At 37.2% G+C, this 26,781-nt stretch overlaps 2 protein-coding genes across 6 annotated transcripts in view; one reads left to right on the forward strand and one right to left on the reverse strand.

The window, feature by feature from the left end:
- The window catches only part of CLDN10 (claudin 10), a 118,882-nt gene extending 96,667 nt beyond the window's left edge, over positions 1-22,215 (forward strand). For all 3 annotated transcript variants that reach the window (XM_036757137.1, XM_036757138.1, XM_036757136.1), the window contains exons 4-5: positions 20,767-20,874; positions 22,069-22,215. In XM_036757137.1, the coding sequence (XP_036613032.1) occupies positions 20,767-20,874; positions 22,069-22,192 (232 nt within the window). In that variant the 3' untranslated portion in view covers positions 22,193-22,215. The remainder of the gene's footprint in view (positions 1-20,766; positions 20,875-22,068) is intronic.
- A 2,513-nt stretch (positions 22,216-24,728) lies between these two features.
- The window catches only part of DZIP1 (DAZ interacting zinc finger protein 1), an 83,041-nt gene continuing 80,988 nt past the window's right edge, over positions 24,729-26,781 (reverse strand). For all 3 annotated transcript variants that reach the window (XM_036758145.1, XM_036758147.1, XM_036758146.1), the window contains one exon: positions 24,729-25,927. In XM_036758145.1, coding sequence (XP_036614040.1) covers positions 25,848-25,927 — 80 coding nt within the window. In that variant the 3' untranslated portion in view covers positions 24,729-25,847. The remainder of the gene's footprint in view (positions 25,928-26,781) is intronic.

Genomic DNA, 26,781 nt, shown 5'->3' on the forward strand with positions numbered 1-26,781 from the left:
GATTTTCTAAAGCAGGGACAGTCTCTTGCCTTTCTTTCCAGCACTTAGCACAGTGCCTGGTAAACATAGTAGTTGCTTAATAAATGTTTATTGACTGACTATTGTCTTCCCCATTAGAATTGTGAGGACTTTAAGAACAGGGACTTTCTTACTTTTGATTTGTATCTTTAGCCCTTAGAAAAGTGTTTTGCATGTAATAAGCAGTTAATAAACTTCATTCATTCATACATTATATCTCATCACCCTTGATGAATTCACCTTTCAGAATTCATCATTGACAGGATGCTGACATCTATTTACACCCACTTCTCATCATTCCATTTCTCCATGGGACACCTTATTATTCTGAGATAAACATTCCCTGATTTTTGCCCACATAGTATCATCAAGAGAATATTTTAATATTTTGATGTCTCCTCAGTCTCATCCATGTATGCATGCAGTTTGAAACCCTTTTCATTTTTGTATAATTCTTGTTCATATCCTTTTGTAAATTTTTCGGAAAGGATCTACCCAACATACTGGAAGACTTCCTGTGGGTCTAACTTTTGGTGGAGAGGAGTACTTGGCTTATCCAGCTGTTATCCCTCACTTTCAATCACATATCTTCTTGATAGCGACTCTGATGACACTCCTTGCCTGCAAGGCATTGCTGTACATTGCAGGTTACTCACTAAGAAAGGTAGCTTAGAGAAGTTAAATAACTTGCCCAAATTGACACAACTAGGTAGGTAGTAGCAGAACCAAGAGTATAGATCAGGTCTCTTTGACCCTCAATCTACTATCCTTTCTATTATCCCACATTTCTTTCCTTCATTAGACCCAGAGAAGAAGTGGAGGTTGGGGTACACTGTCTCTGGAAGAGTAGTAAAATATGTTGTTGTCTGCTTTCTTCTCTTATGGATGGAAGCAAGGGCAGGAAACAAAATGAAGATAAAAGCATCACAAGGTCCTATAAGTTATCCAGAGTAGGTTTTAGGGGTAATGTAGGTTTTATCTTCTATCTTAATAGTTCTCTTTCATTAGCACATTAACACAGATAAGCTATCAAAAACAACTTGGGGTGGGGGGCAGTGTCCAAATCTGTGTTTTCATGGCTATAGGGGATTTCTGTTGAAGAATCTCTTAACCATACGGATCAACTGTTTTAGAGAGTTGCCTAGGAACACAGTGGTTTGCCCAGGGTCACACAGTGAGAGAAAGGACTTGATCCCAGGTCTTCCTGACTGCAAGGAAGTTGGCTCTCCTACCAAGCAAAATCACTCCTTTCTACATAATTCCATGACTGTGGTTACAATTTCCTCTAACTACTTCCAGCTTGTGTGTATGTGGATTGGCATGTAGCAAGAGTGTAGCAAGAGCTATATGAGATAACCTCTAGGTGAGTGGTTGTTTAAATTTCTTTTAAGAAAATGCTTATTTATAGTGTGATAACCAAACTTTGAATACATCTGACAGCTTCATTACAGCACAGCTCTTGGTCTTTTATATAACAATAGTTCAAACTCTGATATGGATTTCTAGGGCAAAACTAGGTAAAGTAGGTTGTGGTTATCTTAGTCCAAAAATTTGCAGAGGCCTAAGTCTAGTATGTTGCTTCAGGAAAAATAGCTGGTGTACTGTAGAAATTCTGAGGAAAATAGAGATGAGGTAGTAGACGTGACAATATAATCTATCTTTATTGTCCAGTTGTTTATATTTAAGTTTATGGTTGTTCATTCTTCAGTTCTACCTTGTACTTGGGAAGGTCTGTCCTTTTCATTAATATTTTAGATAGCATTTTGAGTTTTTTTTTTAAAGAATTTGACTTGAGTAAATCCTTGAATTTTGATATTTCATCATGAAATTTTATTCTTTTTTTCTTTCATTTTGCTTCCTCCCTTTCATTATAGACTATTCTTCTGCCTTATCATTTTAATACATACTCAGTGCCTTGAAAAATATATCTCAGCTCTTTCCTTTAAACTGTTTGAAACTAACTTCCTTTTTTGCCAAAAACAAACAAAAAAACCCCAACAAAACCACAACCTCCCCCAAAAAACTTAATAAAAATTTCCTTCCTGAAGCTTACAGTAACAGATACCTCTCAGGATGATTCATCCATTCCAAAGTGTTGAAATGAATTACATTATGCTCACTATTGATTAGTAGTCCAAACCACTAACTTCCTGAAAATCTTCTGTTATTTTTATTTAAAGAAGCTATTCCAGGAAGTAATTGATTGACATCAATAAACTTTCCCAAATCACCCCTCCCTCCACCAGTGTAATCCTCTTTCCTTCCCTTTCCATTGTTTTCTTAAAATATGTTTCTCTTAATTTCTGTGTTTGGACCTCAAAGTTTCTCTGAAGCTCTGATCTTTTCAAGAGAAGTGTTTGGGATTCTTTTATTTCAACAAAGATCTATTTTTCCACCTGTAGCATTACACTCAATTTTGCTGAATAAGTTATTCTTGGCTGTAAGCCTATATTCTTTGCCTTCTAGTTCAGTATATTCCAAGCTCTACACTTCTTTTTGGTTGTTGATATTATTGTTCAGTAATTTAAGTCTTGTATTTGTGAGCTCATTTGGGGTTTTATTGGCAAAGATACTGGAGTGGTTTGCCATTTGCTTCTCCAGCTCATTTTATAGATGAGGAAACTGAGGCAAATGGGGTTAAGTGACTTGCCCAGGGTCACACAGCTAGTAAGTATCTGAGGCCAGATTTGAACTCACCAAAGTGAGTCTTCCTGACTCCAGACCCAGCACTCCTCTATCCACTATGTCCATACCTGCTTATCATGCACTCATCTGGGACTGAACCTGTGCCCTCTTTCTTCCAAAGAGAGTATCATAGTGACTCCTAAATCATGTGTAGCTCTAATTGTGACTCCTTGATACTTAAATTCTTTTTTTTTTTCTGGCCACTTATACTCTTTTTTTTCCCCTTTGATCTAGAAGCTCTGGATTTTGGTAAGCATGTTATTGGGAGTTTTTATTTTGGGATTTCTTTCAGGAGGTGACCAGTAGATTCTATTTCTATTTTTGTTTTAAGAGATCTGGGTAGTTTTCTTTTAAGATTTCTTGAAATATGATATCTATCTCTTTTTCTTCTTAAATTTTTTTCTCCATCTGTTTTCAAGGTCACTTTTGTTTCTGCTATAAAATACTTAGATTTCTTCTATTTTCCCCTTCTTTTGTCTTTGTTTTACTATTTCCTCATGGAATCATTGACTCCTATGTTGTCTATTCTAATTTTCAGGGAGTTTGCTACTTGGGCAAAGGTTTGTACCTTTTGAGCGAAGCTAATTCCGTTTCCAATTTTTTCTTCCATATCTCTCACTTATTTTCCATTTTTTCCCTCTAGCTTTTTCATTTCATTGATAAAAAATATTTTTAAAAACTCTTTTTGTAATTATTGCTTCATTTATTTCAGAAATTCTAATTGAAATTGTGCCTGAACTGTATTTTATTTGAGGCTTTGCCAGTAGACATTTTGGAATATTTTTCCTCTTCTAGTACCTTAAGGTCTGTCTCTGCTCTTTTGCTGTTTAATATTTCTTATCAGAGAGTTACATAAAGGTATAAATGACATTATTATCAAATTTTCAGATAATACAATGCTAAGAGGGCTAACTAGCATGCTGGATGCTATACAGGGTCTCCAAAGATCTTCACAGACATCAATACTGAGTCAAATATAATATAAAAATCAATAAGGATAAATGTAAAATTCTTCACTTGCTCAAGTCTGGTTTGGATATTTGTAAGCTAACATGTAGGACAACCTGAGTAGTGAAAGAATTGAAGAATCAGTTGAAGGAACTGGGGATATTTATCCTACAGAAAAGAGGCAGGGTATGATAACTGTCATCAAGTATTTGTGGGAGAGGGATTTAACTTGTTCTCTTTGGCCTCAGAGATCAAAGAGTTGAAATTGCAAAGAGGTAATTTCCATCTCAAATATAAGGAAAACTTTTCCTCCCCAAAATAGAACAGACTTCCTTAGGAGGTAAGGACTTCTCTCTCAGTGGAGGCCTTCAAGCAAAGGCTAGATTATCACTTTCTGTTGTTGTTATTCATCCTTCATTCTTGAAGAGGACCAATGACATCAGGAGGGTGATATCTTGACTCTTATGAATTGGATTTAAGTGAGGCAGAACTGTGCAGCCTCACTGTCTCCTCCAGAGTCATCAGGTACCAGTGACAAAACATAAGTCAAGATGACTGGAGATGGCCCCAGATGCAGTGGGAGACCTTGGCCTTTTTAAAGTAAGGTCCATCCCAGGTCTCAGTTTGTCTGAAGCAATACCCATTCAGTAACTAAAGGCTAGGTAAGAAATGAGGTGAAAGAAGTTTTCCTTCACAAAAGAATCAGTGTGGGAGGGGAAGATCCTTAGAGTTTCTGGCCAGAACAGAAACAATAGCTACCACTTGCTAGGTAGGCTGTAGGGAGGTTATTGTTCAGGCATGGGTTGACTTGATGTCTTCAGAGGTTTTTCCCAAGATTCTGTGATTTGGAGGCATCATCTTGGAGAATATAACATATAAGAAATGACCAGGGCTAAGGGAATAGGGAGAAGTGATACTTACCCTGAAATATAGTGAGCAAGTAGAGCCCCAGAATTTTTGAATTGGAATGAATGATAGAGCATTGCACTAATGCAAATAGGAAGGTATGGCAGTCCCTGCTCTCAAGAAGCTTGCATTCTAATGAAGGAGACGACATGTATACACAGCATATATATGCAACATGGCTTCAGCTATAAAATAGAAAGATAATTAGGGGGCAGCAGCAAAGCAAATGTTAATGCCTCTTCTTTTATATCATTTCCAGTGATAAGGCCAGTTCCTGATGTTGAATCATTTGGTAGGGACAAGGACTGTGGTGATAAGAACTATCTTCTGTGTATCTTTAGTCACTGTGGCTCCAGCATCCAAAGAAACAATTGCCAGGCTTCATCTCCACAGGACTTGTCTCCTGGAATTGTGGCTGTGGGGGTTAGGGAAGCAGGACTCACCTGGAAGCAGGACTGGTGGTCTGGAGGGGTGTGTGCTGCCACTAGGGGTATTGGGCTTACCTGTCCCGCAGGGGCAGATGGTGTAGGCAGTGGCAGGGAAGGTAGGCTCTCTTTGCACAGCAATAAATCCCCTTAATTAAGACTATGAGAGTCAGTCCAGAAGCAGAGTTATTCCCAGGGTCCTCCATTGCAATCTTGACTTGCCAGGGACATGCCACTCCTATTTCTTCCTCAAAATACCTTGCTGTTTCAGCTTGGCTGCCCTGAAGGTGGCCAAGAAAGTTAGATGGCCAATGGTGGGGATGGTGGGGATGGTGGGGATGGTGGGGATGGTGGGGCCCCTCTCCACCAAAGTTGTTTTCCCAGATTATGGCTGCTAGGGAGGGAAAAAAGCAGAGCTGGTGGGCTGGTGACTCTTCTAGGCTTCTTAGGCTTACCTGCCAATTGGTGGCAGCTGGTCAGGAATTATTATTGATAGTGGCAAGGTTAGAAGGACTCTAAGGGATCACATGGTTCATTTCCCTCATTTTAAAGATAAAGAAACTAAGACTGAGAAGACTTATGTCTGGAACAACATTGCTCACAAATTTAATGAGCTCCTGATCTAAATAATCTGTGAGTGCCCAATTTCAGTTACCAACCTCAATGAAGTATAAGATCTAGCCATACTTTAGATTTTCATTTAGATGTATTTTTCTACTCATGATCTGTTGTTCAGTTATTTCAGTTATGTCCAACTCTCTGTGACCCCATTTGGAGTTTTCTTGTCAAAGATACTGGAGTGGTTGCCATTTTTCTCTCCAACTCATTTTACGGCTGAGGAAACTGAAGTAAACAGGGTGAAGTGACTTGCCCAGGTGTCTGAGTGTCTGAGGCTGAATTTGAACTCAGGTCTTCCTTGTTCCAGGCCTGGTGCTCTGTCCGCTTCGCCACCTAGCTGCTCCTAGCATGACTCAAATCATTACATCTCACTGAAAATCAAGACAAAGTGAGTTCTCAAATATATACATTAATGGGTAACAGCAAAAAGAACAGATAGCCAGAAATAACAAATTATTCTTAACAACACATCTGGCTTTGAAATGAGTTTACAAAATATAAATTGGTTAGGAGAAGTATAAGGCCTTCATTATTAATTATATTTGACTTAGAGTCAGAGGTATGCGGGAGCCAGCTCATACCAGCTCAGATTATTCAATGTTCAGTGTGAACACTTACTCTTTAGAAACAAAGAAAAATACAAATGAGGGCTTGGTTTATTGTTTTGTTGGTTGTCTAGGTGATGGAGAATACATTAATAATACAGATTAAACTTGAAAGTGTGTCCTGCATGCATTTTTGAGAGCTGATTGTTAAACATTTACTAGTACACTCCTACTAAGGGATGATATTAAATTAGTTCAACTGTGACTGGAGAAGGCAAAACTTTTTCAGAATTATCATGTTTGTCCCCAAAGAAGAAAACCTACACAAAAGTAATTGAGTTGACAATTGGCATATGATCAATAAGATTACACACTACCCCATGATGAATTACTAATTGGAGTTATTAACAAAGAAATGTAGAGATGTATGTTAACTGTGGCCATTAAAAAAGAAAATTAGTTATGTCTACGAGCCTTCATAATTTGTGAATTTTTATAACAATTCTTTCTTGAAGTGAGGAATTCAGTGGATATTGTTTAAAGGATTGCAATGGTAGAACAGAAAGAACTTCTAAAAAAAGAAACAATCACAGAGATGGTAGAGACCTTCAGAGTTCATCTCTTTATTTAAGGTAGGTGTTCTGTAACCTGATCTAGTGCCTGAGTCCCCAAGTAGGGTGCCACTTTTCTAGCTGCCCTTACAACTTTTCATGAGCCTCATTCATCCCATCAAAAGGACATTGTATTGATACACACAAAATAGAGCAATGGAATTAGTGAAAATGGTAAATATTCTTAAAGACCATATCATTTGTGTGTCTGATTTGCCAGGTATTTTGGTAGGTAGTATGGAAACAATTACAAAAATGAAGGAATTTCTATTTACATTCTGTTAGGGGAGAGAACATCTACATGTATAAGTATGTAGATACAAAAGAGATAAGCAAAGATACAAATACAAAATAAATGCAGTGAGTGAGAGAGAGAGAGAGAGAGAGAGAGAGAGAGAGAGAGAGAACCATAGGTAGATGATCAAGAAAGGCTTTGAAAGATGTTCTACACCCAAGAAGTATTAGATATAAGACATTAAATTAGATGGTAACTAAGTGCTGTGCTTTTAGCAATTATATGTAACATAAACTCTCAAACATTTATAAAAGAACTCTGAAGCATTTGAGTGAGTGTCTAAAGCTTGGTGCAGTCCATTTCAAGTCCTTTTCAAGTATTTGAGTCCCTTATACACTAGGTTATAGAGGGTTTTATAAATACCTGTCTACCTATGATGGAAATTTCACTTTGTTTAGATGCTGTTTCTCCACTAAACAAGCTGTTAAATGCTAAAATGTGATATTAAATGGATACATTTTTATGAAAAGGGGACACTTGACCTATAACTTCAATGATATAGGGGACTCCCAAATGAATAGCCTTCTCTACTAATATAGGTCAACACCTCTGCATTTTATAGTCTTAGCAGGCTAGAGCCCTAGATTAAGTGATTTACCCAGGGTCATATAGTTAGTATATGCATGAGAGGTGGTATTTGAACCTGGACCTTCCTAACTTCATGGCTAGCTCTCTATCCACTATGCCATACTGCCCCACCACATCATTTTATGGAGCTTGGACTTTTTTATGTCTTTGGTTCATTTGAAAAGATTAAGACATTTAATAAAAATCATAGAAGGGATAGAAGGCTAGAAGGGATCTTAGAAGTCATCTTCATCTATTTAATAGATGAGGAAACAAAGACCCAAGGAAGCTCCTTGACTTACCTAAGATAACATAGCTAGCCTTAGGGGCAAGATTTGAACTCGTGTCTGCTGACTTCAGAGTCTGTGCTCTTTATATCATACCACCAGGTCTCTATAGCTGGTCATAGCTATATTGGTCAGATCAAGCAGATAAGTGATAAATATTCAAGCTGTTTTGTTCTATGTAGACATATAGCCATAGAACTTAGGAAATATTCTAGACCCAGAGTTTATTATTGTGAAGAATCACTGACAGCATACACGCACAACTTTTCAAATGCGTTCAATTATTTAGGCCTTGGGGATTGAAGAAACTTCTATCCTTCTAGATAAGCAGCAGAGAAACAGATTGTACGGGTTTTCTCTCAATCCTGATAGACCTCTTGCTATCACCTTCCATTCCCATATGATCTCAGATGTGCACACAGACATTTACTCTAATCTCATTTTTGCATATTTGGGGGAAAGGTGGTAATATTTACTTTGAAAAGAACATAAGGCTCCTTGGCTATTGTTTTGTTTCTATAGTGGTGAAAGGCTCAGCTAAGTAAACTCCCCTTGATGAGAACAGGGGTGTTTGGCACTAGGACTGTACAAATAGCAGGATAAAACACCACCCTTTTATGATCGTATTCCCACAGGTTAACCACAAGGGATCAGGGTTAAAGATAGTGGCAAGATTAGGATTGCAGTAGATGTGAGGATCCCAGTTGTTAGTAAAAATCCATAGCCACGGAACTTTTGGATTTTTCCAAGAACAAGGCGCAGGGCTCTAAAAGGCAGCCTAGCTCACTGAGCCATTAGGTTGTTTATGATGATGACTTTGTCCTGTCATTATGGTATGTTCAAACTCTTTGGGTTTTTGAGATTTCTTCTCCAAGAAGAAATTCAGTCTCAATTCAATTTAATTCTAGTGATATCATTTTGGTTTTTTTTTCCTGTTTAAGAATACACACACATACATATTATGTATATCTTAATGATTTACCAATTTTATACTTTGGTGACATGCCTTGCGTTTCATTTGCACAAACAACTTTTAGTTACCTAAATTAATTGAATAAAAGCATTGACATAATCAATCAAAAATGGAGAAAAATCCTAAGGTGTTTTCTATTTGGCTATGGAATGGGGATTTATCCTATCTCAGGAAAGCCAGAGAAAGGTTGTTTCCAAATCATTTTATTTATTTATTTATTTGTCTGTTTGTTCATTTGTTTATTTATTTATTTTGCAGGGGGGAAGGCAGGGCAATTGGGGTTAAGTGACTTGCCCAAGGTCACACAGCTAGTAAGTGTGTCAAGAGTCTGAGGCCAGATTTGAACTCAGGTCCTCCTGACTCCAAGGCCTGTGGTGCTCTACTCACTGTGCCACCTAGCTGACCCACCAAACATTCTTTTAAGAGATTTGTTTTTGGCATTCGTTTGAATAGATGGGATGTTGCTAGAGTATGAGTCTGTCTCTGAACAACAACCACAAAATCAGCTTTTGCAAAATACTGTAAGCAAATAATTGTGAGTTGAGATTGCTGGTGATTTATATCCCTCAACAAAATGAAAAGATGTCTCTGAAAGAAAAAAAAACACCAAAAGACATAAAAGTCTTTGTTCATGTATCCACTAATAAAAGGGATTGAAGTATAAGTGGTAAGAGGGATAAAGAAACTCATGCCTGACTCAGAGAAGGAAAATCAGCAATGAACTAACCCATTTAAAAGCTTATCCATTTGTGATACTGGGTTTCTTCATCAGAATTCAAGATAGGAAATATGGAATGACACTGGGTTTGAAATTGAATCCAAGATTGGTAACTTGAAAGAAAATTCACATTTAATAAATAGGATCAAGAGATTACAGTTTTAGGGCTGCAAATGACCTTTCCAGTTATCTAGGCCAATCATAGGTGAATTAGTATCTTTAGTCCAGTCCCGTGATTTCATTGATACAGGGAATTTTCAGTGAGGAAATTCCCTCTATCAATAGAGATCAGCAGTCACTGTGCAACTTAAGAGTCTTTGGAGAATTGCCTAGAACAGTAAGAGACAGATGAAGGGCCAAACTCAGGGTTACATAATATATGGCAGAGATGGGCCCTGCACCTAGGTCTTCCTGCTTCTGAGGCTAACTCTTGCCTATTGAGCAAATGTATTTAGTTCATTCGTGCCAGCCTTTGTGATTTAATTTAATACAATATAAAGTTGCTTCACCTTGCCTTTTATTAAATGCCATGTTTCAAATACTTCATTTTGGCCAGCTGTCTCCTTTTTGTGAACTGCCTTATACCATGCATGCTGCATGTGGTTAGGAGGATTATGGACATTTTGTTATCTGAACCTGGATATTCCTTTTACCCACATCCTTTACACAGGGATTATTCTTCCCATCCCCTGGGGTCAACTAGGTAGTACAATAGAGTTCTGGAGTCAGGAAAATCTGCATTCAAAGTCAGCCTCAGATACTTGGCAGTATAACCCTACCCAAATCACTTAACTGCCTTCTGCTTTAATTTCCTCTCTTGTACAGGGATAATAATAGCATGCCTGTCTCCCAGAGTTCGGAGTAAAGTGCATAGCACAGTATCTGGCACATAGTAGGTGCTTAATGAACACTTGTTCCCTTCCTTTCCCCTTTTTTCCCTTTCCCATCAATGCCTCTGATCTGTACTGTTTGAGGAAGTGACCCTATGTCCAGTTCACTGCCAAGGATTCTGGCTTTAATACTTCTCAGCTGTGTATGAAGGATGATAATAATGTTTTGCTATGTGCAGACTTAGGGGTTTTCATTCTTTTGAGATGGGGTGAATGGTTTTGCCCTAATTTTTTTAAACTTAGGACTCAGGCTCATTCCTAAACTTTCAGACCTATTAAACTCCTCTCTGTCTCCTTTGAGTGACTTAAATCTCCCTTACGCTAATAATGCAAGGTGAAGCAGCTAGGAACCAGCCGGAAACATTGATTGGGCATTCTCTTTGTCTACAGAGTACAAAACGCGACTCTCTGCAAGGTCTACACTCCCAGGTAGAATGTAGGCCTAGAAAATCCCAGCCAGTCAGCCCTGATTATTTTGTGGGGGACCCTAAATCACTTAATCCTTTACCCACTTCCCTAGGGGAAATTGGCTTCCTGTTCCAGCTTGGGAGTCCTGCCGGTCTTACCCCAATTACAGCCACCAGATTTCTTTCTGATCTCCCTTTCAAATAAGGAAGACAGGCTGTTGGGAGATAGGATCTGCCCTGCCCTTTTCACAACCACAGAGGTAGGCAACACTGAAGCAGGTCAACTCGTGGGAGTTGGGTAGCTCTGGAACAATATGAGACTCAGGAGAGTAGAGATGTGTGAGAGGCAGGAGGCTAAGGTCAGGTTCAAGGTTTGGTGGGGATGAGACTGCCATAGGAGGAAGCAGCTAAGGTCAGGAAACCCCCCCCCCCGCCCCCCCCCGCCCCGTGCCTGTCTTTTGTTCCTTCCCTCCCCTACTTCTTTTCCCCTCTGCCCTGTGCCTTCTCTCCTCTTCTCTTTTCAACCTCTCATATTTTTTCCCCTTTTACTATCTCTTCCCTTTCTCCTCACTGATTCTTCCTCCAACGAATAATAATAATAATGATGATGATGATGATGATGATGATGATGATGACGATGATAATAATTAGCATTTACTTAGTGCTTTAAGGTTTGCAAAGCACTTTACATGTATTGTCTCATTTGATCCTCACAATAAACCTCTGAGATAGATAATAGTTTCATTTTACAGAAAAGAAAACTGAGGCTAAAAGAAGTTAAGTGAATCGCCCAGGGTCACATAGCTAAGTAAGTTTCTGAGGCAAGATTTGAACTCAGATCTCTGGTTCCAGGTCAACCATTTTTTGATGTGAGCTCCCCATTTATTCTAGTGATAATATTTCTCTTTGCTTTGACAAGTGGGAAATAGAGAATAGGTTGTCCATAGGGTCTTTTGTCTTGCCTGGACAGTCTTTGGATCAAGAGAAATCTCTACTCTTATTCTGGCCAAATGTGAAGCCACAAACATGGTCAATTGAGATTTTAAATAGATACATACAGATAGATAGACATATATCTATATCTGTATCTGTATCTACATACACACACAAATACATACATATACATACATACATACATACATACATTGTGTTGTCGTGTTTGTCCTTCGTTCTTGAAGAGGACCATGACATCAGGCAGATGATGACATGACTTGCAGTTGACTTTGATTTGAGTGAGAGAGGGCTGTGCAAGGTCATCAGCCTCACTTTGTCCTCCAGAGCCATCTGGGTCCAGTGGCCAGATATTCATCAGGACAACTGGAGATAGCCCCAGATGCAATGAGAGACCCTGGCCCTTTTAAGCTAAGATCTTTTTCAGTTCTCACTTTGAGGGAGGTAATGCCCATTCAGTGAATAGGTCTCTTTAAGAAGTGAGTCAAGGGATGGCCCCTTTAATAAAAAAAATTAAACTGGGAGAGGAAGAATCTCAGGGTTTCTGGTCAAAAGAGAAACAGTTGTTATTTACATTCACTCTGAGCCAGGAGGGCCCCAAAAATTGCCATTAAGTGGTGCTGGGGCAAGGACCTATTGTAGTCCAATCTATGAGCTCCAGAGTGAATGGCTCTGGAGGAGAAAGTAAGGCTGGTGACCTTGCACAACCTTCCCTCACTCAAATCAAAGTCAACTGCAAGTCATGTCATTATCTCCCTGATGTCATGGTCCTCTTGGAGAACAAAGGACAAACACAACCTGTGAGTAGTCCAAGTTGCCTGAATGGGGCCCCCCTAGTAGGGTAATTCAGCTCATCCTCTCCCTTTCCATCTCCCTCTCCTTCTCCTCTCCAAAGGAAGGTAAGTTTTGATGACCAAAAGCTGCCTAGTTCACTTGGGGTTTACTGGCTAGATTTCTTTCTTAAAAACCAAACCTTAAGTCCAATTCACTCTGGAGCTCAGTTTGGTTTACTCACGAAACTTCTTCTAATTACATTGTTTAGGATCCTTGTCTGGCAATGAAATAGAGTTGGGTTTTTTGTTTGTTTGCTTGTTTTACTGGCATGGAAAAGAGGTAACACATAAATGACTAATATCCTTTAGACATACAAACTATATTTGTGTGGAGGAGCAGAGGACATATTCTCTATTTCCATTTCCCATGGCCAATTCCTCCGCCCCACCCATGATCTTGTCATTACCCACAAGTGACTTACATACATATTTGTGAACCTGGAGATTCCTTTGTCAGATCATAATCTTCTTTTATTCCACCTCTCCCTCTGCCTCACAACTCCAAACCCTATTCTTCATCTGCCCTCTAACCTTCAATCCTTCTGTCCCTCGGTTCTTTCCAAGGTCATTACCCCAGCACTAGATAACTCTCTTCCCTTCTCCATCTTGACTCCTTAATGAACCAGTTCAATTTGACAGCGTTTTTCTCTCTCTTTATCCTGTTGAAGATCTTGCCCTGCCGAATACCAGCCTGAGATCATTTCCACCATTCACTGCCTTTACTCTTACTCACATGCTGTTAAATGAAGTTGGAGGAAATCATGCAACCAGAAGTCACTGCAAGTTAATGTTATGTAATCTCAACTTATTGCAGCAAGTCCCCCTAATTGATTCACTATCCCACTCATCACAGCAGTTTTTCTAGACCTTTTCATCCTCCTCTTTTCATCCCTTCTTCTCTACCATCTTCTTGGTGGAGAATCTTGCCCAATGTTTCACTGAAAAAAATTGAGATCATTTTTGGAGAGCTCTCTCTTTTCCTCTTTCCCTCATCTCAACATTACTCAGGTATTTCCTGCCACTATGTGCTCTTTTACCACTTCTAACCTCTATTTCACATGAAGAAGGGGCCCTTCTGGCCAAGGCAAACCCCTTTATGTGCACAAATGATTCCATTCATCCTGTATTCTCTAGCAGATTTCTCCCTCTCATCATCCCTGCTCTCTCATTCATCTTCAACCATGCTTCTTTTACTTCCATCAAACATGCCCATGTCTTCCCCATACTCAAAAAACCTTCACTTGATCTGTCCCTGCTAGTTATCACCCTTTCTATCTCCTCCATTTTTTGTCAAGATTCCTTGGGAAGGTTGCCTGCAGTAGGTGGCTCCACTTCCTTTCCTCTCACTGTCTTAACTCTTTTCAATCTGGCTTCCAATCTAATTATTCAACAAAAAAATGCTCTTTCTAAAGTTACTAATGATCTCTTAATTACCAAATTTAATTGCTTTTTCTCAGCCTTTATCCTTCTTGATTTCTGCAGCTTATGATAGTATCCTTTCTCTTGGATGCTATTTCCTCTCTGTTTTAAAATTTGTATTTATTTTTATGTTCAGTTCCAAATTCTCTTCTTCCCTCCACCCACCCCTCCACCCGTTGAGAAGGCAAGAAATACAATTCTCATTATACATATGAAGTCATGCAAAACATATTTCCACATTAGCCACATTACAAAAAAAGAAAAAAAGAAAAGAAAAAGAAAGTGAAAAAAATTATCCTTCAATCTGCACTCAGAGTTCTTCAGTTTCTGTGGAGGAGAGATAGCATTTTCATCATGAGTCCTTTGGAATTGTCATGGGTCACTGTATCAATCAGAGTAGCTAAGCCTTTTATGATTGAGTATTGTTAGAATACTGTAGTTACTGTACTCAGTGTTCTTCTAGTTTTGTCCATTTCACGTTTCATCAGCTCATATAACTCTTCTAGGATTTTCTGAAATCATTTCCTTCATCATTTCCTATAGCACAATAGACTTCTATCACATATGATAACATGTTCAGCCATTCTGAGTTAATAGAAGTTCCCTTAGTTTCCAATTCTTTGCCACAACAAAAAGACTGCTATAAATATTTTTGTACACATATGTCCTTGTCCTTTTTCTTTGCTCTCTTTGGAGTATAGACCTAGTAGCAATATTGCTGGGCCAGAGGGTGTGAACAATTTTATCGCTTTTTGGGCATAGTTCCAAATTGTTCTCCAGAATGGTTGGGCATTTCACAACTCCACCAACAGTTCAATAACATTTGTTTTTTTCCTATCCCCTCCAGTGTGTTATTTTCCTTTTCTGTCATGTTAGTTGGTCAGATGGCATGAATTGATACCTGAAAGTTGTTTTAATTTGCATTTCTCTATTAGTAATTTAGGGCATTTTTTCATATAACTATAGATAACTTTGATATCTTCTGAAAACTGTCTGTTCATATCCTTTGGCCATTTATCAATTGGGGAATGATGCATATTCTTATAAAATTGACTTAGTTTTCTATATATTTAAGAAATGAGGCCTTCATCAGAGAAATTTGCTGTAAAAATTCCACCACACTCCCTACCCCCCAGTTTTCTGCTTTCTTTCCAATCTTGGCTACATTGGTTTTATGTGAAAACTTTTTAATTTAATGCAATCAAAATTAACCATTTTACATCCTATGATCTTTTTATCTCTTGTTGAGTCATGAATTCTTCTCTTATCCATAGACATGACAGGTAATTTTGTTCATACCCCCCAAACTGCTTATGCTATCACCCTTTATGTCTAAATTATGTATGCATTTTGGGTGTATTTTGGTATACGGTATGAAATGCTTTACTATGCCTAGTTTCTGCCAGACTGCTTTTCAGTTTTCACAGCAGTTTTTGTCAAACAGTGAATTCTTGCCCCAATAACCTAGATTTCGGGTTTATCAAACACAAGGTGACTGTGCTCAATTACTTCTGAATATTATGTACCAAATTTATTCCATTGATCAACCACTCTATTTCTTATCCAATACCAGATTGAATTTGATGATTACTACTTTGTAGTATATTTTGAGATCTTGTATTGTGAGGCTGCTTTCCTTCACATTTTAAAAATTGATTTCCTTGATATTTTTTTACCTTTTGTTCCCTCATGTTATTTGTTTAGCTCTATAAACTAATTTCTTTGGTAGTTTTATTAGTGTGGTAGAATTGTCATGTTTATTATATTGAATCAGCTTACACATGAGCAATTAAAATTTATTAAGTTGTTTAGATCTGTCTATGAGGAAAGTGTTTCATAATTGTGTTCATATAGTTCCTGGGTATGTCTTTGCAGGTAGACTCCCAAGTATTGTATATTGTCTGTAGTTGTTTTAAATAGAATTTCTTTTTAAGTAGCTTCTGGCTGGATTTTCTTAGTAGTAAAAAAGAAATACTGATGATTTGTATAGGTTTATTTTATATCCTGCAACTTTGCTAGTTAATCATTTCAACTAGTTCTTCAGTTGATTCTCTAGGGTTCTGCGAATATATTATTTCATCTGCACAAAGTGATTGTTTGGGTTCCTTGTTGCCTGTTCCTATTCCTTTAATTTCTTTTTCTTGTCTTGTTTTGGTAGCACTTTTAGAATATATTTTTTTTAATTAAAAGGAACATCCCTTGACTTGCTTCTTAAAGAGGCCTCTTCACTAAATGGGTGTTGCCTCACTCAAAGTAAGAACTGGAAAAGACCTTAGCTTAAAAAGGACAAGGTCCCCCACTGCATCTTGGGTCATCTCCAGTCATCCTGATCTGCATCTGGCAACTGGACCCAGATGTCTATGGAGGAGAAAGTGAGGCTGATGACTTTGCACAGCCCTCCCTCACTCAAATCCAATTCAATTGTAAGTCATGTCATTATCTCCCTGATGTCATGGTCCTCTTCAAGAAAGAAGGACAAACCACGAGCACGCACAATGGTGATAATGGACATCTTTGCTTTACCTTTGGTTTTATGGGAAAGGCTTCTAGTTTATTGCTACTACAAATAATGCTTGCTTTTGGTTTTAGATGGTTGCTGTTTAGCATTTTTAGAAATGTTCCACCTATTCCTATGCTTTCTAGTGTTTTTTTTTTAAATAGGAATGGGTGTCATGTTTTGTCAAAAGCTTTTCCTACATCTATTGATATAATCATGATTTTTATTATTTTTGATGTGGCCAATTATGCTTATAGTTTTCTTAATATTAAACCAACCATTCTTGGTATAAACCTGGCCTTGTGATAGTGTATGATCCTTATGATTTATTCATGTAATCTCCTTGCTAGTATTTTACTTAAAATTTCTGCATCAATATCTATTGGGGAAATTCGTCTAGTTTTCCTTTTGTTTTGCTCTCCCTGGTTTAGGTATCAAAACCATATTTGTATTATAGAAGGATAGGACTCCTTCTTTGCCTGTGTTTTCAAACAGATTACATAATATTAGAATTAATTGTTCTTTAAATGTTTGGTAGAATTTGCTTGTAAATACATCTGATCCTGTGGTGGTTTTTTTTCCCACTTAAGGAGCTCATTTATGGCTTGCTCAATTTCTTTTTCCAAATTACAGTTATTTAAGCAATCTGTTTTCTTTTCTTTTAATATGAGCAATTTTAATTTTTTATAAACATTTATTCATTCAAATTGTGTTTTATTGGCATACAATAGGACAAAACAATTCCTGTTGTTTTGGTTGTGCAGTCACCTTTTCCATTTTTGATACTAGTAATTTGGTTTTCTTTTTAAAATCAAATTAGCCAATGACTTACCTTATTGATTTTCCCCCATTAAACCAGCTACTAGTATTACTTATTATTTTCATTTTTAAAAAACTGTTTTATAACTTTCTCCTTTGATTTTCAGGATTTCCATTTTGGTGCTTAATTGGAGACTTTAAAAATTCTTTTTCTAGTTTTTTTAGCTGCATGCCCAATTCATTGATCTGCTCTTTCTCTCTTTTATTTATGTAAGCACTTAGATGTAAAAAATTTTCCCTGAGTACTGGTTTTGCTGCACCTTAAATTTTGGCATGTTGCCTCATTGTTCTTATCTTTAATGAAATTATTATTTCTATGATTTGTTCTCTGACCCACTCATTCATTAAAATTTCATTTCCAATTAATTTTTAGTCTATGCTTCAAAGACCCATTATTGAATGTACTTATGCTCTGAAAAAGATGTATTTAATATTTTTTTCTGCACCTATTTGTAAGGCTTTTATGCCCTAATACATGGTCAATTTTTGTGAAGGTTATGCTATCACCCTGGAAAGTGACCATTAGCAATTGGTTGGTTAACTCTTACATTCTTTAAACTTCCCTTAATATTCTTTTCTTTTCTTTACTGGTCTATCATGTCTTTCTTTTCTCACTATCAGAGGCTCCCACCTATCTTTACAATTCTCTTTCCTACTGCTCTTCTCACACTGTCTTCCAAATTGTCCTGTCAACTGTTTTCAGCTGAGAAAAAAGGTAGGTAGACTTCTTTCTATTCCCATTCAGTATTCTCCAGGGGTCTATCATATCTAACTTTTTAAAAATTCTATTTATCTCCTTTTTTATTTTATGGTTACATATATCTAGATCTGAGAAGGGTAAATTGAGGTTCCCCACTAGCATAGTTTTACTGTCTATTTCCTCCTGTAATTCATTTAACTTTTCCTTCAAGAATTTGGATGCTGTCATTTAGTGCATGTTTAGTATTACTATTCATTGTCTATGGTACCTTTTAGCAAGATGCATTATCTCTTTTAATTAGGTCTATTTTTGCTTTTGTTATGTCTGAGACCATGATTGCTATCTTCACCTCTTTATGTGAGATGAAACATTATAGATTCTTATTTTGACTCTGTGCGTCTTTCTATTTCAAATGTGTATGTTATAAACAACATACTGTTACAGTCTAACTACTTGGCCATTCTGCTATCTTCTATTTTCTGGGTGAATTCATCCCATTCACATTCAGAGTTATGATTACTAACAGTATATTTCTCTCCATCCTATTCTCTTCTATTTATCCTTCTCTTTTCTCACCATGTTCCATCCTAAAAAGTCTGTTTTGCTTCTGACCACTACCTTCCTGAATCTACCTTCTCTCTCATCACACTCCACTCCCCTACCCCTTTCTCTCCTACTTCCCTCTTGAGTAGTGTGTGTGTGTGTGTGTGTGTGTGTGTATGTGTGTACAATTCTTCACTCTTTGAACCAGTTCAGATAAGCGAGGTTTATTCTATGATGGACAGACTCCAAGGAGGTATTTTACTCTATTAATAGAGTCAAATGCTTTCTTGTAATCAATGAATTAGAAGTGGAATCTTTAAATTCTCAACACCTCTTCTGTTGTGTAAATGTTTATGTGATTAATTGTATAAAATTGTAAAAGCTGGCCTATTCCCTTTTCATGTTTTATCAAGGTTCCCTCTATGTATGTTCTCAAGATTTTATAGAGATGACAAAGCAAGTGTATGGGTTGGTGGTTGTTCATGTATTTTTGGTCCCTTTTGGGGGGTAAAAGCATCATTCATAATCTTTTCAATTCAACAAACATTTATTAAGCATCATAAGAGATGCCACAGAGCAGATTTTTACATCAGGTGAGTCACTGGGATTCATAATAGCTAACATCCTTTCTAGTCAGTCAATAAACATCTTGAATTCAGATCTGGCCTCAGACACTTCCTAGCTGTATGACCCTGGGCAAGTCACTTAACCCTGTTTGCCTCAGTCTTCTCATCTGTAAAATGAGCTGGAGAAGGGAAAGGCAAACCACTCAAGCATCTTTGCCAAGAAAACTCTAAATGGGATCATGAAGCATCAAACACGACTGAAAAACAACTCAACAACAACACAACATGTGCTAGGAACCGCACTGAGCACTGGGGATACAAATAGCAGCAAAAAAAACTAGCATCTGTTCTCAAGGAGCAAGGTGTAATGAGGGAGAAAATAGTAACTCAGTGGAAGATGATGTGGTAGAGTAGAAACAACATTGGGTTTGGAGTTAGAGGACTTGGGTTCAGAGCCTGGCTCAGCCACTTAATGACCATTTGACCTTGGCCAAGTCACTCAATCTCTTTGGACCCCAGCATCCCCAGCTGTGGAAAACAAGGCTTGGACTTGATGTCCTCTATGATACTTTTGAGCTCAAGATATGTCATCTTGTAAACTAATATCTGTGTAGCTTTACCATCTACACAGGGCTCATGATAGACCTGTGAGGTAGGTACCATTTTACAGATATGGAAATAGATTCAGCAAGGTAACTCGCCTATGGGCATAAAATGAAGTGTTGGAGCCAGGAATAAAGCTTAGAATGCCTGATGCCTTAGGATGCCAAGTCTGGTACTCATCACCTATCACCCTAAGATTCTTTATTCTCATTCTAAATTGGGAAGTTAGGAAATACAAAGTGACCATTAGCAATTGGTTAACTCTCACTTTCTTTAAACTTCCCTTAATACTTTTTTTCTTTTCTTTACTGGTCTATCACATCTTTCTTTTCTCACTAGCAGAGGCTCCCACCTGCCTTTATAGTTCTTTTTCACACTGCTCTTCTTCTCACACTCTCTCCAAAGTGTCTTGTCATCTGTGTTCAACATACATCTTCAACCTTCCTTTCTTTCTATAAGCATCTTCTAAATGCCTTCATCTCCACCTCTTAGAATCCCTTCCTTCAAAGCATAGCTCAGTTGTCACCACTCATGAGGACGACTTTCCTGATCCCCACAGTTGTAGGCTACTCTCTCCCATTCTTCAAATAATTTAAAAAATATTTTGTGTTTGTTTATTTATGTGCATATGTCACAATAGCAGGATGAAAGTGCCTTGAGGACAGGTACTGCCTTGGTTTTGTATCCTAATATAAATGTTTACTGAATTGAACTGATTTAAACAAAACCCTCTGACATGATAATGATATACTTTTTTCTCCTTTTAAAAAATATGATGATTGTGGCTAATAAAATGCAAATGCTAAAAGGCCTCATATAAATTATTCTAACTCACTTTCTTTGAAGAGCATAATTTAATAATTCACCATCAGAGTTTCAGATCTAAAATGCAATATATTTTCAAAATAAGTAATTCAAGACCCATGTTATGCTTTTTGGCAGATATGAACTAGGAGCCGCTTTGTTCATTGGATGGGCTGGAGCTTCACTTTGCATAATTGGCGGTGTTATATTTTGCTTTTCGATATCTGACAATAGCAAAACACCCAGGTAAGAAATGCAGACAGAAATGATCTATTTGAAAAGTCCAGAATTGTCCTAATTCCAGCTGTGCTCTTTAATATCTGTGTGTTTAATCATGGGCAAATCTCTTAACTTCTCTGGGTCTCTCCAATTATTAATAAAATGAGGAGCCTTGCGCGTGATGAACTCTAAGTTCCCTTCAGTGCTTCTGAAACTATGATACTAGGATTCTAAATTACATGTGTGAAAAACAAATTGTATATAGTTAATATAATTCTCGGAGAGAATCTCTACAGCATCAAATTTGGAAAGGTTGCACGTGTGAAAAACAAATTGTATATAGTTAATATAATTCTCGAAGAGAAACTCTACAGCATCAAATTTGGAAAGGTTGCACGTGTGAAAAACAAATTGTATATAGTTAATATAATTCTCGAAGAAAAACTCTACAGCATCAAATCTGGAAAGGTTGCATATAAGGAAGAAAGAATTTTAATAGATTTGCTTGGCAGGGGACACCCTCAGTTAGTCATACCAGTTACTTGAAACTTCATTTGAAGACTGTTCTGAAACTATATAAGTTCAGTCGTATGCTGTGTAAACCTTCAAGAACAGTATTGATATAAAGGTTATTATATTTCAACATACAAAAATAGTCTTAAGTGTGAGTACAGAGTGAAGAAATTCCCCCACAGGGAGAGGTTCTAGTACTGAACTCTCTATCCCTGACCTGGAGAGTCCAGTAATCTTCCCCACTTCCATCAACCTTCCACAAGATTGGTGAGAGAGATTCCCAGGTCAAGGTGTCGGCAAACCCTTCTCCTCTTAATTCAGCTCAGGCAAGGTCAAGATGGAAAAGCCCTACTTAGAATTTAAAGTAAACAACAGACAGAGAGGTTGTTAAATCATAGCCATCATTTTGGCCTGACCAAAACTCATTTTTTGCAGCAGAAATTGTTGATAGAAATCTCTAGCGTCTCCTTGACTATAGGATGGATGATGTGTGCTTAAGAGTTGGGAAAAACAGAGGCAAAAGTACTAAAAAACACGAATGAGATATCCTCAAATGCTTGGTGGACTTCAGTATTATAAGTAAATGCCAAGGAAACATGATCTGAGTTATTTATAGAAAAAGAAGGGAAATAACTATCTCCCCTTACCCCGCCCACCCCATACCCAGATATGGGTTATAATATGCAAAATTATTTTCTTGCCTTTCAGAATGGCATATACGTACAACGGAGCCACGTCTGTTTTGTCCTCTCGGACAAGGTACCCGACGGGAGAAGGAGATTTTAAAAACACAAGCCCTCCAAAACAGTTTGATAAGAATGCTTATGTCTAAACAGCACTGCTACAAATCACAAGTCCGAGTTTGTCATAAAATGTGAACTGTTCATAGAATGATTTCCATCAAGGTTCCGCTGTAATTAACACAGGCTATTTTTAAAATATGAATGGTAGCATTGCTGATTTTATGGATGTAAATTTTCTTACACAGTTACGTACTAATCATTTTCTGTTGTGGCTTTCTTATAAAAAAAAATAAACAGGTTTACTTACCAGGTACTTTAACTGATTGATTATAAGACCTAAAATATGGAATACTTTGTTAGATACCGGTTAGCCCATAGGTGTAGTATTTTCAGGTTAACCTTCCCAGTAACTCAAAAGACAAAGGCTTTGACTTTCTGTTCATTTAAAATAGAAAACTGAATGTACCTAAAAACTCGACTGCTTGAAGCTGACTCCCACCCCCAAACGGCACGTGCTTAATATTGTTGTTCGTTGCTCCTTCTTCCTTCTGGAAGAGGACCGATGACATCACGAGGGTGACGTCTTGACTTGCTGTGAATTAGATATAAGTGCTTGGTAAGAGTCTGTTGAACTGAGTTGAAGCTGATGACCCATTGGAGGGATCCGAATTTGTTCCAAAACCGTTGGGGTTAAGTGGGATAGAAACTGGTGGCTTATGGGCCATTTTATTGTTTCTCACCACCTGTCAAAACAGTGACGCTGATTGGGACGTTTGAGAAGAAGGTACCCGGAGAGTGGCAGGGAAATGATCTTGGCCAAAATCGCACTGACCCTTAAGTCTTGCGTTGTTTCAGGGGGCTTTTCTAGTAGGGTATACAGGTATAATGCTCAGGGTGACCCGTAATTAAATAAGAATAATGAGGATGATAGCTAGCGTTTATACGGCACCTAAGCTTTGCAGAGTGGATATTTATCATCTAACTCACTCGCAAGGTTGTGGTGAGGAACAATTGAGATGACGTTTGTAAAGTGCTTAGCAGAGGGCCTGGCATGTAGTAGGTGCTAGATAAGTGCTTATTCCTCTCCTTTTATCCTCACAACAACCCTGAGAGGTAGGCGTTATTTATTATGCCCATTACACAGAGGAGGAAAGGGAGGCCTACAGAAGTTAAGTGACTTGCTCAGGGTCACACAGCTACTAAGTGTCTGAGCCTGGATTTGAACTCAGGTCTTCTTGATTCCAGGTCCGGGGCTCTATCCCCTGCACCACCTATCTGTGGATTTGGATTCTAACCTAATAATCTTCAAGTTCATTGAATGAAATTTGCTAGTAAATTTCATAAGCATTGAGTACACAAAAGGAGAAAATATGTATCTAGAGCATCCAGATACAGAAATAAAAAACTATAAAGTAGGTCCATGATGATGGTCTAATTAAGTCCCAATGAATGTTCTAGAGGCTAAATTTAGATTTGCACCCTTCTTCACCAAAAATACGGATACACTGGAACTCTGCCTTGGATCTTATACAACTGGTAATAAATGACCGAACACTTTGAAGAGCTAGACTATGAGATCACTGGAGCAAGAGGTGAAGAAGGTGAGATTTCTAAATAGGACAAAATGATTGTTCAGTCAATGAACGTTCAGATCATCTACTAGACTTAGTTCCAAGCCAGTAGGCCAGAAATTTGCGCATGAGTTATTTGTGAATCATTTGATATAGAATAATGATCACAACATGATTATACTTCTAGGAAGGAGAGGAAAATATATAATATAATTTATTTTTTTCCTCTCCTCCCCCAGTAATGCTTATCTAGCTTATTTCTCTTCATTCACAAAGTTTTGTGAGATTTTTTTGGACTCAAGAGAGCTAAGCATCATCTGCATATTAATAAATTTCACTTTGTACTCTTTTCTGTGGATCACACAAGGAAAAATTATAGTTGGCTCACAAACTGATCCTTAGCGCCTATTCTTTGTCATGTGGCTTTAAGCCAATTTTCTTTTTATGAAGAAGCATTTCACTCAACCCCAAGCTAGCTCAGTTTCTATAAAGCATCCTTTCAAATGGAGTCTTCTCCACTCATTTTCCTAGTTCTTTATTGATCTACTCAGAAAAATAGCTAGACTTTTAAAATGGTCTACCAAAATTGTCTTACCTCTCCCTTCCTGGGAGGGATGGGAGAGGAAGCAAGATAATGTTAAGTCCTAATTCTCTTCAGGTTGGTTGGAGAGAGGCCAGAAGGGGGATAATGCGTGGCAGTAACTAAAGATATGGAGCATGCTGTTTGATGCTTATCTCTGTCTAGTAAATGAAAGTTTGATTCAGTTTCTATACTGTACAACTTTTCTGGATCACACATCATGTAAGGTGAAGTACACCAGTATAATATGTCTGCTATGTAAAATCTGAGGAAATTTCCTAAATGGTCACAGGAAGACATGAGGATAACTCGATTGTAATTCTAACATTAGATCACAGCATTTGCTCATTATGACTGTTGAACATCTCCTTTACTGAATTCTGAAATAAAAAAAACAGTTTGAATCAGAAAAAAATTGATTCGTAAAGAAGTAGTTTAGATATATCTGCAATAACTCAGGCCCAGTCACGCTGATACAATGTAGGATTTTACTTGAGAGGTTTACAATTAAAGAGAAAATAAAATCAAAACCTCAACATAGCCATTTAATTGAAATGTCTCTTTGTTTCAAAATACACAAAGTATCTTTAAAAATGCTTGGTTTTTGAGTGTATAAAAATGCAAAAACAATTGATATGAATTTCCTGGCCTCTGACAAGTGTCATATGGGCAAGAATACAACTTAATTTGTTGAAGTTAGATATTTTATAATACAGGCTGGCTATTAAAATAAAAATATAAAAAGTAAAAAGTAAATAACCGCAAATATACATATGAATTTAGTAATGACTCTGTCTTTTCTAATGATATTATTAGGCAACTTAATTAGCCATTTAAAAAGTTATACTTTACTCACAAAATATCCAAAGTAGGTACACTATGATGCAGAAACAGCATTTCAGTATATGTTAAAATAAATGTTCTCATTGTAAACATGCTTAAAGTGTCTCAATGCTGCATACACTGACAGTTCTGGTTACAATTCTTAAACTGAAAGTAACTCAGGCCTATAAACATATACATATGTATATGTACATAAACATATGTAGCTATATCTTGCTAATTGTAGAATTAACTGCATATTAAAATAACCAGTCTAATGTTTTAAGTATGCATTACTTCTGTTATTTGGTTTAAAAGATTAATACAAACAGAATTGTGAAGCTTAACACAAAGTGAGACATAAATTATGTGAAAATTTAAATTGCAACATGAAAATGTCATTATTTTCAACAACAAAAAAATCCTGTGAGGGTAAAAGGTATTTAAAAACGGATTTTTAAAAATTATTTGAAAAAAAATACGCTACTACTTGAGTACCATTCTGAAGAAAAAATGTTTTATGCATTGACAAGTTTTTTTTTTAAAACAGCAAATGTCTTTTTTTTAACACTCTAATGCTTCAGAATACTGTTGGCTTATCGAGTTGGTTTTTCAATGAATACTTAAATGCCATTAAATATACCTTTGTTCTCTGAATAAGCTTCCTTGTTACTGTGAGAAATACGATAAGGCATGAGAGTTAGAACCATGTGGACAGATTACTGAAATCAGTATTGGCACCAGGGAGTCACATCTGACAAGGCATGGTAGTTATATATCAGAAGAGTCACTCCAGTCAGTTACAGTTACTAAGCTGCTTTTTAATGTACTTGTATCAGCTTCTTGAAGTCCTGTTGGTAAAAAGATCAAAGATAAAGCAGACAATTAAATAAATACCAGTAAAACATAACACTTTTCTATTCTGATTCTTCACAGAAAATGAAGTGAAAATTATTTCAGTGACTGAATTAATGTTGAATCCAAGCATATCTGTTTTGGAGTTGTTTTTTGTAATCAGCTGTAAAGGCTTGAAAAGACCCAAATACTCAAATGGAACTGTATCTTATACAAATGGATATTCCCTCTATCAAAAGAGGTAGCAAGAAGATAATGCATATATTTTGAAGTTTCTACTCCAGGATTCTACAATTATGAATGGATAAGAATATGTATCAGGCTTAACAAAATAAACTAGTGGTTAAGAGTGGATTTTTCCAAGTTATCATATTTCAACTTAGAGTAATTTCCACACTATGTGAATCAGAGCGATGGAGCTGGACAGGAAATGCTGCAGGGATTAATAACATGCTTCCACTTAACTTTTTCAGCTAAAGGAAAAGTTCTAAGACAAAAACAAAAATGATTTTCAACAGCAGCCAAACTGGCTAGTCTACAGATGAAAATATAAGATGGTAAAAATCAACTTAGTCAACAATAAGCATTTCAAGTTTTCAATTAAATATGCAAAAATATTCTCAAATCTATTAAAATGTTATAAAAATAAAACACTATTTACAAAAGCCAGGCTATAAGTGTGAAGGGCTAGAATTGCTTCAGAGTCATGTGGGAAAGAAAAAGCAGCTGTCTAACCAAGACTGCTCTTCCTTAGGCTGATTTAAGAGAGTCAAGTAATAGTTTCAGGGATGGCTGGTTCTTGGTCATTGGAGGCTGACAGACTAGCCTGGGATCCCTGCAAGAAACAGAG

Source organism: Trichosurus vulpecula, chromosome 4, assembly GCF_011100635.1.
Source record: "Trichosurus vulpecula isolate mTriVul1 chromosome 4, mTriVul1.pri, whole genome shotgun sequence".
Classification (NCBI taxonomy): domain Eukaryota; kingdom Metazoa; phylum Chordata; class Mammalia; order Diprotodontia; family Phalangeridae; genus Trichosurus; species Trichosurus vulpecula.